The 13255-nt window shown below is 44.3% G+C and overlaps 2 protein-coding genes and 3 gene segments (V, D, J or C); all 5 read right to left on the bottom strand.

The window, feature by feature from the left end:
• Positions 1-5866, bottom strand: part of LOC122903651 — a 194426-nt gene extending 188560 nt beyond the window's left edge. Inside the window, 2 exon segments of the V gene segment in view lie at positions 5341-5658; positions 5763-5866. Of these exon segments, the coding sequence occupies positions 5341-5658; positions 5763-5808 (364 nt within the window).
• LOC122903648 overlaps positions 1-13255 on the bottom strand; it is a 369147-nt gene that overhangs the window by 212056 nt on the left and 143836 nt on the right.
• Positions 1-13255, bottom strand: part of LOC122903647 — a 267632-nt gene that overhangs the window by 208019 nt on the left and 46358 nt on the right.
• Positions 1-13255, bottom strand: part of LOC122903653 (immunoglobulin lambda-1 light chain-like) — a 591711-nt gene that overhangs the window by 193847 nt on the left and 384609 nt on the right. The gene's annotated exons all lie outside the window — the stretch shown is intronic.
• LOC122903652 (immunoglobulin lambda-1 light chain-like) overlaps positions 1-13255 on the bottom strand; it is a 1198107-nt gene that overhangs the window by 183298 nt on the left and 1001554 nt on the right. The window lies entirely within an intron of this gene.

Here is a 13255-nt window from a genome sequence, read left to right on the forward strand (position 1 = left end):
AACAACAAATCAAACCAATTCCACACATAATTAGGGAAATCATCAAGATTAGAGCTGAGATCAATGAGGGAGAAACCAGAGATACAATAGAACATATCAATGAAACTAAAAGCTGGTTTTTTGAAAGAATCAATAAGATCGATAAGCCACTGGCTACACTAATCCAAAAGAAAAGAGAGAAAGCCCAAATTCATAAAATTATGAATGAAAAGGGAGAGATCACAACTAACACCAAGGAAGTAGAAACAATCATCAGAAGTTATTACGAACAGTTATATGCCAATAAGCTTAGCAACCTAGATGAAATGGATGCATTCCTGGAAAAATATAAACTACCAAAATTGAACCAGGAAGAAATCGACAACCTGAATAGACCGATATCTAATAACGAGATTGAATCAGTGATCAAAAACCTCCCAAAAAACAAGAGCCCAGGACCTGACGGATTCCCTGGGGAATTCTACCAAACCTTCCAAGAAGAAATAACACCTATTCTCCTGAAGCTGTTCAAAAAATTGAAGCAGAAGGAAAACTTCCAGACTCTTTCTATGAAGCCAGCATTACCCTGATCCCCAAACCAGGCAAGGACCCTACCAAAAAGGAGAATTTCAGACCAATATCACTGATGAATATGGATGCTAAGATTCTCAACAAGATCCTAGCCAACAGGATCCAACAACACATTAAAAAGATTATCCACCATGATCAGGTGGGATTCATCCCTGGGCTACAAGGATGGTTCAACATTCGTAAATCAATCAATGTGATACAACAAATTAATAGGAGAAGAGAGAAGAACCACATGGTCCTCTCAATTGATGCAGAAAAAGCATTTGACAAAATCCAACATCCGTTCCTGATTAAAACGCTTCAAAGTATAGGGATAGAGGGAACATTCCTGAACCTCATCAAATCTGTCTATGAAAGACCCACAGCAAATATCATCCTCAATGGGAAAAAGCTTGCAGCCTTCCTGTTGAGATCAGGAACAAGACAAGGATGCCCACTTTCACCACTCTTGTTCAACATAGTATTAGAAGTCCTAGCAACAGCAATCAGACAACAGAGAGAAATAAAAGGTATCCAAATTGGTAATGAAGAAGTCAAAATCTCTCTCTTCCCAGATGACATGATTCTTTATATGGAAAACCCAAAAGACTCCACCCCCAAACTACTAGAACTCATACAGCAATTCAGCAGCGTGGCAGGATACAAAGTCAATGTGCAGAAATCAGTGGCTTTCTTATACACTAACAATGAAAATACAGAAAGGGAAATTAGAGAATCGATTCCATTTACTATAGCACCAAGAATCATAAGATACCTGGGAATAAACCTAACCAAAGAGGTAAAGGATCTGTACTCGAGGAACTACAGAACACTCATGAAAGAAATTGAAGAAGACGAAATAGATGGAAGACCATTCCATGCTCTTGGATCAGAAGAATAAACATTGTTAAAATGTCTATACTGCCTAGAGCAATCTATACTTTTAATGCCATTCCGATCAAAATTCCACCGGCATTCTTCAAAGAGCTGGAGCAAATAATCCTAAAATTTGTATGGAATCAGAAGAGACCCCGAATCGCTAAGGAAATGTTGAAAAACAAAAATAAAGCTGGCGGCATCACCTTACCTTATTTCAAGCTTTATTACAAAGCTGTGATCACCAAGACAGCATGGTATTGGCATAAAAACAGACACATAGACCAGTGGAACAGAGTAGAGAGCCCTGATATGGACCCTCAACTCTATGGTCAATTAATCTTCGACAAAACAGGAAAAAATAAACAGTGGAAAAAAGACAGTCTCTTCAATAAATGGTGCTGGGAAAACTGGACAGTTATATGTAGAAGAATGAAACTTGACCATTCTCTTACACCGTACACAAAGATCAACTCAAAATGGATAAAAGACCTCAACGTGAGACAGGAATCTATCAGAATCTTAGAGGAGAACATAGGCAGTAATCTCTTTGATATCAGCCACAGCAACTTCTTTCAAGATACGTCTCCAAAGGCAAAGGAAACAAAAGCGAAAATAAACTTCTGGGACTTCATCAAAATCAAAAGCTTCTGCACAGCAAAGGAAATAGTCAAAAAAACAAAGAGGCAACCCATGGAATGGGAGAAGATATTTGCAAATGACAGTACAGACAAAAGGTTGATATCCAGGATCTATAATGAACTCCTCAAACTCAACCCACACGAAACAGACAAACACATCAAAAAATGGGCAGAAGATATGAACAGACACTTCTCCAATCAAGAAATACAAATGGCTATCAGACACATGAAAAAATGCTCATCATCATTAGCCCTCAGGGAGATTCAAATTAAAACCACATTGAGATATCACCTTACACCAGTTAGAATGGCCAAAATTAACAAAACAGGAAACAACATGTGTTGGAGAGGATGTGGAGAAAGGGGAACCCTCTTCCACTGTTGGTGGGAATGCAAGTTGGTGCAGCCTCTTTGGAGAACAGTGTGGAGATTTCTCAAGAAATTAAAAATAGAGCTTCCCTATGACCCTGCTATTGCACTCCTGGGTATTTTCCCCAAAGACACAGATGTCATGAAAAGAAAGGCCATCTGTACCCCAATGTTTATAGCAGCAATGGCCACAGTCGCCAAACTACGGAAAGAACCAAGATGCCCTTCAACGGATGGAATGGATAAGGAAGATGTGGTCCATATACACTATGGAGTATTATTCCTCCATCAGAAAGGATGAATACCCAACTTTTGTAGCAACATGGATGGGACTGGAAGAGATTATGCTGAGTGAAATAAGTCAGGCAGAGAGAGTCAATTATCATATGGTTTCACTTATTTGTGGAGCATAACAAATAGCATGGAGGACAGGGGGCGTTAGAGATGAGTAGGGAATTTGGGTAAATTGGAATGGGATGTGAACCATGAGAGACTATGGACTCTGAAAAACAGTCTGAGGGGTTTGAAGTGGCGGGGGGGGTGGGAGGTTGGGGTACCAGGTGGTGGGTATTATAGAGGGCACGGCTTGCATGGAGCACTCGGTGTGGTGAAAAAATAATGAATAATGTTTTTCTGTAAATAAATAAATTGGAAAAAAAACAAATACATAAAAAAAGGAACACACAATGGAAGATAAAGAATTGAGTAGATTATGACTCATGGGGGGTATTCTAAACGTCTCCAGGGTAAGATATTGAAAGTGAGAACATTGGTTAACTAGTGAGAAGTGGGTGGGGTGAGGGGAAGGAAGGGAAGAAGGAAGGGAGATGCAGAATGAGTAGGGGAGTGGGGTAAGGAGATATCCTTGAACATACTCTCACTTGAGGCTCAGCCTGCTTGGGCTCTCCTCACAGTGTTACTGACATAACTTCCCTCTCTCCTGGCTAGATCTTATCACCTGTTTCAGGTGCTCCTGTGTTAAATAATAAGTTGCTCATCAGGGCCAAGAGAGTTCCCCAATGAGACAATGGGACGAAAGGATTTCTATTCCTGAGGACTCTGCTAAGGCCACATGCTACATCAGAACTTCTGACAAAAATTTTCATTCCTCGACTCAGGATCACCTGGTAATCTGTGAAGCCTAAAATCACTGATGAGGAATGATACAGGAGGAGACACTCACTCTTGACAGTTTCCTTACTCACCTCTACAGGATAAGAGCTGACTAGTGGTCTCTTACTGAGACCCTGATCCTGTTATAAACTTCACAAATAGTAATTTCCACTAATGGAATACCTTGACCCCTTTAACCAACTCTTTGTAGTTGTCACTTCCTCATTGATTGGTTACCATCTCAGCACAAGAGACAATGCTCTTTTCTGCTTTCCTTTTCCATTCCCTCTCATTGTTTTCACTGCCTGTCCATCTTTCTGTCTGTCCATGCCTACTGGGTTATTTTCTTCTAACTCATCCACACCAGAAGGCCCCAGGTGGGTCCTTTGGAGGTGGGATTATTCATTGTGTGGGTTTGGATATTATTTCCCTACCATCTTCTGGACTATAATGTATGTGGTGAGGAAAATCCCAGTAGAGGGAGCCGTGGGAATACTTTTTTGGGACATAAACTCTGAAAACCCTTGGTAGAAAGCAATCCTTTACTGGAGTGAGTAAGAGGAGCCTGTGATTCCCTGTGACTCAGCCCACCATGTAGTTTAAAGAAGTCACTGCAAGTCTGAGACTTGCTGTTTACCTCTCCTCCTGCTCCTCTTGTACCCTTGCCTACTCTGTCTCTAGAGAAATAGACACCTTCTCTCCTCCTACCCTCGTGGGAGTTTTCAGGCTATGGGAGGCTCCTGGAATTTCCATCTCAGAGCTGCATCACTAGCTACAGGGACCAGGCCAGAGTTCCTGGGATCTAGCATCACAATTCCTCCCAACCCTGCTCAGGTCTATGCTCAGGGACCAGGGTTACCTTGATCAATACAGATGCCCAATGTTAACACAGAAGCATGGGTGTGTGCGAAAGATGCTGCTTTTCAATAACCAGAAAATCTATGGAGATAACAACATGTCCACTAAGCTGGCCCCCCACCCATTATATGTATTTGAGATGGATCACTCACAGGGTAGAGAGTCCGGGGAGTCAATATAGTTATCACTTTGGTGCACCCCCTTCACCATGCCTTGCTGTTGTACCAGTAGCTGTGTTTCTGGGAAGAACATGGAAAAGTCCTATAGGCGTCATGTGAACTCATTCTTGGCACCAAAAGTTGAGAACTGAGTACCGATGGAGAGACCCAAGCCATGCTCCATGTTGGTCCTGGCAGATACATTCTAACATGTATTCTGCTTTCTTACTACACCCCAGCTCTGCACCCACCATGGGCTTACGACTCTGTGGTATACCTCCCTCATGGACCAAATGTTTCCTTCAGGACATTCAACACTGGCAAATTTCCTATTATGCTTCATGGTGAAATTACAGTGATGGTGTTTACTCAACGAACCTCCTTGGTAAACTGCAGAACTTGGAGATCTCTGTCCAAGCTCTGAGAAGAGTCCTGTTCTGGATGCACAGGGTCTGATGGCTCATGGGGTCATCTCAGACCAGCTACTCTCTCATGGTCATTTTCCTGTCTAGGCTGATCTGGTCTTTCCCAGCAGTATGGCAAATTAAAGAGCATATTCTGTTGTCAAAAAGACCTAAGCTCGTCCCCGTGTCTGTCTCTTTGTAATGGTGTCTTGGGATTTTGTGCAGGATGGCAGGTTTCCAGGGATAGTCAAAGGTCTCAGGCCCCTGGAGAGGGGGATGCAGCAGCTCCCCCGAGTCCCCATGGGGAAGAGAAGAGACAGAGTGGGTGGTTTTAGCCTCATTTCCCCTTTGTGTGTATCACTGTGGCTTAACCATATTGACCATCGATTGTATGACTCTCACCACAGTGATACTCAGCCTCATCCTCAGACTGGATGTTGGAGATGGTTAAATAGCGGTCAACCCCAGAGCTGGATCCTGAGAAGCGACTGGGGATCCCATCCCCCTTGCTGTGGCTTCCGTCACTATTAACCTTCATCAAATACCGAGGGGCCTTTCCTGTTTGCTGTTGATACCAGAGAACATAGTAATTGCTGTGCTCCCTGCTCAGGGTGCAGGTGAGCTTGACAGAGGCTCCCAGGGAGGCAGATGCAGATGGAGGCTGAGTCAGCACAGGCAGAGCACAGAAACCTGGAAACACAAAACACAAGCACGATGCTGAATGAACTGGACACTGGATGTTGTTCCCTGGGCACTGTACTTCGGGGGAAATGTCAAAGAGGCAGAACCCTGACCTGTAGAGATAATAAAGGGCAGGAGGTAGAAGGAAACCCAGTCCATGGTGGAGAGGAAATTCGTAGAACTCTTCTCTTGGGCTGTGCTCCTAGGACTGAAGTTTTCAAACTCCCATCTTATCCTCTGTTTTTGCAGCTCAAGGAAGGAGGGGCATCAGATGCAAATCTACTTTTCATTCTTCAGTTGGTCTGTGTGAGCTCAAAAAAGAGCTCACACAGAGCTTAAGAGCCCCATTATGGTCATTTCCTGAGGTCAGAAGTAGGAGCAGGTGTGGGTTTCTAAAGTGGAGAGTTGATTTTACACAAGAATCATCAATGGAAGCATCAGTCATACACTTTGAAGTTGAGCACAACCCAGGGGATTTGGACTTACTGGGTTCTGAAAACAAGACCCACAGTGCTCCCCTGGGCGTCCTGGGATGAATGTCCCCCTAAGTGTATTGCTAGTTTAACAAAATGACTACTTCTGAGGCCTCTGTAGCTGCTAATCCTTTGTGAGTGTGTACAGGTTCCACTGAATGAGACACAATAAAAACTAAGGCACAGTTTTCCTCCAGTCATTTAAATAAAGAATCTAACATTGAGAGATTATATGATTTTCTCATTTCTCCTTTGCCATGATAGTGATGAGTAAGTCAAATTTCCAATCCAGGAGATGTCCCAGAGCCTGCCCTTCCAATCCCCCTCCCTGCACCGACCCCTCACCATGCTCCCTCTGCCCTCATCCCAAGGCTACTGAGACCTTTTGGTTATCACCTTCTCTCCTTTATTCCAGTCTATGCCCTCCCAGGTTCTGTTCTGAAGAGTGCTCAAATCTTTATAGTGTTGCCATCCATGTTTCCCAAAGAAAAACAGCCTATTGGCTTGAGTCTATACTGTAGAGAGAGTTACCCTAAGGAAACCTTATGCATTTAACCTGCTCTGTGCATGGCTCCTACAAGGCACAAAAACCTGTGTACTATCAAATGTGGGTAGTCCCAAAAGAAAAGTTTTGTTGTTCTGTGGTACCCAGCAGATTTCAAAGACATAGCATAAAAGATATGGTAAAAAATATTTTTATATGTAATTCATATTGATGTGATAATATTTTCAAGAAATTGATCTAGACAAAGTGTACTATGAAAACAAGTTCTGCTCATTTCTTCTCTTTTTTAAAATGTGGCACTAGAAAATTTTAAATTATGAATATGGTTGGAACGTTATTTCTGTTGGATGGGCTGATTTGCAAAGCCCCAGTAGCTGTCACTTGCTTTTGAAAAAGGAGCCAGAACGTTCTGGAGCATTAAGAAGAGTCCATGTCTTAGCCTGAAAGCACAAAAGGCCATAGGTTGGTGATGAAGACCATGGATTTCGGGGTCAACAGACCTTGGTTTGCTGCTGGTTTGGCCACTTTCTAGCTTTGACCTAAGGCAAGTTACACATCCTACCTACCTCAGCTTCTGCTTTTGTAAGTTGGGGTGATAATCAGAATGCTTTTTTTGGTAATAATAATTGGGAAGTGCTTGGATCATGGTTCATATGTGGTAGGCGCATATAAACCTTCACTCCTGCTCCTTTTAGTATCCTTTATCTTTAAACATGATATAAAGAAATGCTACTGGAGTTTAAAGGATGGAGAGAAATTATGGAAACATAACAAATCTTGGTATTGGACCATTGAAAATGGGCAAAATTTCCTGGCAACACTAAAATCTCTCTCTCTCTTTCTCTGACTCTCTGTCTGTCTGTCTCTCTCTCTCTCTCTCACACACACACAGGCCCTCAGAGGCACTATCCCTTGCACAGGTCACAAGGGGCACACCCTCTCAGGCTGCCATCCTGCTCACTGGGTCATGGGCCCAGGGACATGGTCCTGGTTCCCTAACAGAGACATCAAGGATATCCCAGCTGAACTAGAGCAGAACTACTTCCTGCTTCTTCAGACCTTGTGATATGTGTCATGTCATCCCCATTGTCTCATTAGAGTTGGTCCTACCTGTGATGTCCTCATTCAGGGAGGGAGAACCTAGTTCTGCAGATACTACAAACCTGAACTACATAGGTTGCCAGTCAGTGTGTGCCCTCTGACCCGACCACAGAGTGTAGCACTGAGGCCTGGGTGTGCAAGGGAGGGCTGATGGTCCTCAGAGCTAAGGCTGGTAGCACTGAGGGAAGAGAGACTCGGGCAGAGGGACTGGGGCTCCTCACACTGATCCCTCTATAGGGGTCAGAGAAGTGCAATGGGGGATTAAACAGGCTCTAGACATGTCATGTCCACAACAGAGCTGAGATGGGATTGGAAGGCCCTACACATGCAGCTAGAGGAGAAGCAGATACTCTTGGTGTCCTGGGGGAACCCCATCAGGCAGGCAGCAGGTACTGTACCCCACCTCCTGATGATGATGAGATCTTGTCTCACTTCTGACATCCATGGGAGAATATGGAGGCCAGATATCCGACATTTGCTCACGGTGGTGATAATCAGAGGGCAAGGATGGAGCCTGGATGCCCAGACATACAGATGGGTCAGCTAGGAGACAGTCAGGGATTTTTCTGGGTTTGTTAGTTATGCCCCACCTGATCCCTGAGAGCTTTGTGGTACCCATGCTACCTGCTGCATCCCCCAAGGGGAGGGAGTGTCCAGCCCTGGCAGGGATATTTGTGGGTTGAATTATGTCCCACAGTTCCCAAATGTATGTTTGAGTCCTCACCTCCAGTATCTCTCACTGGACCCTGATTTCAGTATAGGATCATAGCAGATGTAATTCCTTAAATTCAGGTGAGGTCACACTGGAGTAGGCTGGACCCTATTCCAATTGGACTGGGGTCCTTATGGGAGCAAAAATTTGGAGACAGATTCTAACAGGGGAGGCCACCCTATGAAGTTAGAGAAGGAATCTGTAAGACCAGGAATGCCAAAAATTGCCAGAGAACTACCAGGTGCTGTAAGAGAGAAGATGAAACAGATTTTCCTTCACAGCCTACAAATCAACAAGCAATCTGTCGGTGCCTTGGTCTCAGACTGCTGACCTCCAGAACTGTGAGACAATACATTTCTGTTCTCAGCTCCTCCCCCCCAGTTTGTGGGGCAGTTTTCTCCCAGCCCTAGCAAACTAATGCAGTCACCCATAAGAAGTCTGATTTCCCCATAACACCAGCATGGCTGGGATCCTTCCACTTGCTTTATTATCTGTTATCACAGCAGTCAGAGACGGGCCTCAGCCAGGTGCTTTCTTCTCCTGGAGTGTCTGATTCTCCTCCCCTGAGGACTGTCTCAAGTCCCCCAGACAGACAGAGTCTGTCCTATAACCCAAGACTCCTGCTGGGATCCCATATGACTGGGGTTTGTCCGGGGCTGGCTCAGGGCCTTGCAGGAGCCTGGCCATGGGGCTGACCTGGTTCCTCTGGGACATGCAGACAACACCTGATTCAGGGAAAGGTGGTCCTGTGGCTTCCGTACCTTCCTCCTGCTGCTTCAGTTCCCCTCTGCATCCCCCACAGACACTATGATCCCGTCCTTGGCATGTCGTTAGAATGGGAAACTCTCATTCTGAGGTTTGTTCATCACTTCCAAAAGTGGGTGCTTACCTGTTAAACAACCACCTGTTGCTGGAGATTCATCAGGATTTCTAGTCTATTTAAATGTAATGCTGCTGTCTCTCTGACAGCTCCTATCCCACAGCAGAGTAGCAATTGGCATTGTCAGCCATTTCATTCCTTTTCGTTTTTTTCATCAATGTTTCATGGGAACATATGAAAATACAAGAGAAACAACTTCAAGGTTTGTGATTTTGTAAGGATCCACACAATCACATGTTCCCATATGCTGTAGCTCAAGGGCGTGATGCATGGTCCCTGCAGCCATGAAAGTCACGTCGCTCTGGAGACAGTCTCATAAGGAGGCAGTTGATGCTTCTTCCAGGGACCAGGGACCCTAAGTTCTCTGTCTCCTGCCTCCTGCGATGGTCTGAAAAAAGGAGCTGCAGCCCCAGGTCTGAGTTGGGGTGGAGTTGGGGAAGGAGAGGCAGAGTGTGAGTCATCGGATGTCTCTGGTTGTGCCCAGCAGAGGGGAGTCAGTCCCTGGGAACACTGGTGGAGAGAGAGGGGACCTGAATTTCCCAGGTGAGGTGCTCACTGTTTCAGGACTCTTGTCAGTGTCCTGGGTGACACTATGTGTCTGACCCTGAGAGCATGGTCCTTGCAGCCTGTGGAGTTAGGATGGCTCATCCTGAAAGCCTCTGAGGACTGAACCACAGACAACCCGCTGACCCCCAGGCCTGCCATCTCTGTAAGTCTCCTCCCTTGGCAGCCTCAGCCTCTGTCCTGTGGTTCTTGATGCTGCTCTGCTGCCCCCTGCTGGTGGAGGAGGACTCAGGCTGGTGCTTCCCTCCTGTGGATCACCCCACAGCACCTGTCACCTGAGAAAGGGTGTGGACCTGGATTTCCCCGCTTCCACAGGCAGCCACCACTCTGCCGTCCTCGGCCTAGCATAGAAGGTCACATACAAGGTGCAGAGGGCAGGGCAGGTGCGATTCCTGTACTTGTCCCAGGGTTGTAATGTCCTGGAGAGCCCATTGTCTTATTTCAGATAGGAGAGTGCAGGCTACAGTGTAGTGCATTTGAAAAGGGTCAGTGTCCAGACAATCCTGTGTGATGTCCCACAGCCACCAGGTTCTTGTGTTTTTAGGAATCAGGACTGATGCTTCCTGAATCCCTATCCACGTAGTTGGGTCATCAGAGTGACAGGTGATGCTTCTGGTGCTAAGTTCAGTTGAACAGGCAAAAATTTACTCTAATTACGGCTACTTTTGCTACTATTAATTTTTTTCCAATTTATTTATTTTCAGAAAAACAGTATTCATTATTTTTTCACCACACCCAGTGCTCCATGCAAGCTGTGCCCTCTATAATACCCATCACCTGGTACCCCAACCTCCCACTCCCCCACCACTTCAAACCCCTCAGATTGTTTTTCAGAGTCCATAGTCTCTCATGGTTCATCTCCCCTTCCAATTTACCCAAAAGCACATACCCTCCCCAATGTCCATAACCCTACCCCCCTTCTCCCAACCCCCCTCCCCCCAGCAACCCACAGTTTGTTTCGTGAGATTAAGAGTCACTTATGGTTTGTCTCCCTCCCTATACCATCTTGTTTCATGGATTCTTCTCCTACCCACTTAAGCCCCCATGTTGCATCACCACTTCCTCACATCAGGGAGATCATATGATATTTGTCTTTCTCCGCTTGACTTATTTCGCTAAGCATGATACGCTCTAGTTCCATCCATGTTGTCGCAAATGGCAAGATTTCGTTTCTTTTGATGGCTGCATAGTATTCCATTGTGTATATATACCACATCTTCTTGATCCATTCATCTGTTGATGGACATCTAGGTTCTTTCCATAGTTTGGCTATTGTGGACATTGCTGCTATAAACATTCGGGTGCACGTGCCCCTTTGGATCACTACGTTTGTATCTTTAGGGTAAATTCCCAGTAGTGCAATTGCTGGGTCATAGGGCAGTTCTATTTTCAACATTTTGAGGAACCTCCATGCTGTTTTCCAGAGTGGTTGCACCAGCTTGCATTCCCACCAACAGTGTAGGAGGGTTCCCCTTTCTCCGCATCCTCGCCAGCATCTGTCATTTCCTGACTTGTTGATTTTAGCCATTCTGACTGGTGTGAGGTGATATCTCATTGTGGTTTTGATTTGTATTTCCCTGATGCCGAGTGATATGGAGCACTTTTTCATGTGTCTGTTGGCCATCTGGATGTCTTCTTGGCAGAAACGTCTGTTCATGTCCTCTGCCCATTTCTTGATTGGATTATTTGTTCTTTGGGTGTTGAGTTTGTTAAGTTCTTTATAGATTTTGGACACTAGTCCTTTATCTGATATGTCGTTTGCAAATATCTTCTCCCATTCTGTCAGCTGTCTTTTGGTTTTGTTAACTGTTTCCTTTGCTGTGCAAAAGCTTTTGATTTTGATGAAATCCCAAAAGTTCATTTTTGCCTTTGCTTCCCTTGCCTTTGGCGATGTTCCTAGGAAGATGTTGCTGCGGCTGAGGTCGAAGAGGTTGCTGCCTGTGTTCTCCTCAAGGATTTTGATGGATTCCTTTCTCACATTGAGGTCCTTAATCCATTTTGAATCTATTTTTGTGTGTGGTGTAAGGAAATGGTCCAATTTCATTTTTCTGCACGTGGCTGTCCAATTTTCCCAGCACCATTTATTGAAGAGGCTGTCTTTTTTCCATTGGACATTCTTTCCTCCTTTGTCGAAGATTAGTTGACCATAGAGTTGAGGGTCTATTTCTGGGCTCTCTATTCTGTTCCATTGGTCTATGTGTCTGTTTTTGTGCCAGTACCATGCTGTCTTGATGATGACAGCTTTGTAATAAAGCTTGAAGTCTGGAATTGTGATGCCACCAACTTTGGCTTTCTTTTTCAATATCCCTTTGGCTATTCGAGGTCTTTTCTGGTTCCATATAAATTTTAAAATTATTTGTTCCGTTTCTTTGAAAAAGATGGATGGTACTTTGATAGGGATTGCATTAAATGTGTAGATTGCTTTAGGTAGCATAGACATTTTCACAATATTTATTCTTCCAATCCAGGAGCATGGAACATTTTTCCATTTCTTTGTGTCTTCCTCAATTTCTTTCATGAGTACTTTATAGTTTTCTGAGTATAGATTCTGTGCCTCTTTGGTTAGGCTTATTCCTAGGTATCTTATGGTTTGGGGTGCAATTGTAAATGGGAATGACTCCTTAATTTCTCTTTCTTCTGTCTTGTTGTTGGTGTAGAGAAATGCAACTGATTTCTGTGCATTGATCTTATATCCTGACACTTTACTGAATTCCTGTACAAGTTCTAGCAGTTTTGGAGTGGAGTCTTTTGGGTTTTCCACATAGAGTATCATATCATCTGCGAAGAGTGATAATTTGACTTCTTCTTTGCCGATTTGGATGCCTTTAATTTCCTTTTGTTGTCTGATTGCTGAGGCTAGGACTTCTAGTACTATGTTGAATAGCAGTGGTGATAATGGACATCCCTGCCGCGTTCCTGACCTTAGTGGAAAAGCTTTCAGTTTTTCTCCATTGAGAATGATATTTGCAGTGGGTTTTTCATAGATGGCTTTGATGATATTGAGGTATGTGCCCTCTATCCCTACACTTTGAAGAGTTTTGATCAGGAAGGGATGCTGTACTTTGTCAAATGCTTTTTCAGCATCTATTGAGAGTATCATATGGTTCTTGTTCTTTCTTTTATTGATGTGTTGTATCACATTGACTGATTTGCGGATGTTGAACCAACCTTGCAGCCCTGGGATAAATCCCACTTGGTCGTGGTGAATAATCCTTTTAATGTACTGTTGAATCCCATTGGCTAGTATTTTGGTGAGAATTTTCGCATCTGTGTTCATCAAGGATATTGGTCTATAGCTCTCTTTTTTGATGGGATCCTTGTCTGGTTTTGGGATCAAGGTGATGCTGGCCTCATAAAATGAGTTTGGGAGT

The sequence above is a fragment of the Neovison vison genome, chromosome 3 (genome assembly GCF_020171115.1).
Source record: "Neovison vison isolate M4711 chromosome 3, ASM_NN_V1, whole genome shotgun sequence".
NCBI lineage: Eukaryota > Metazoa > Chordata > Mammalia > Carnivora > Mustelidae > Neogale > Neogale vison.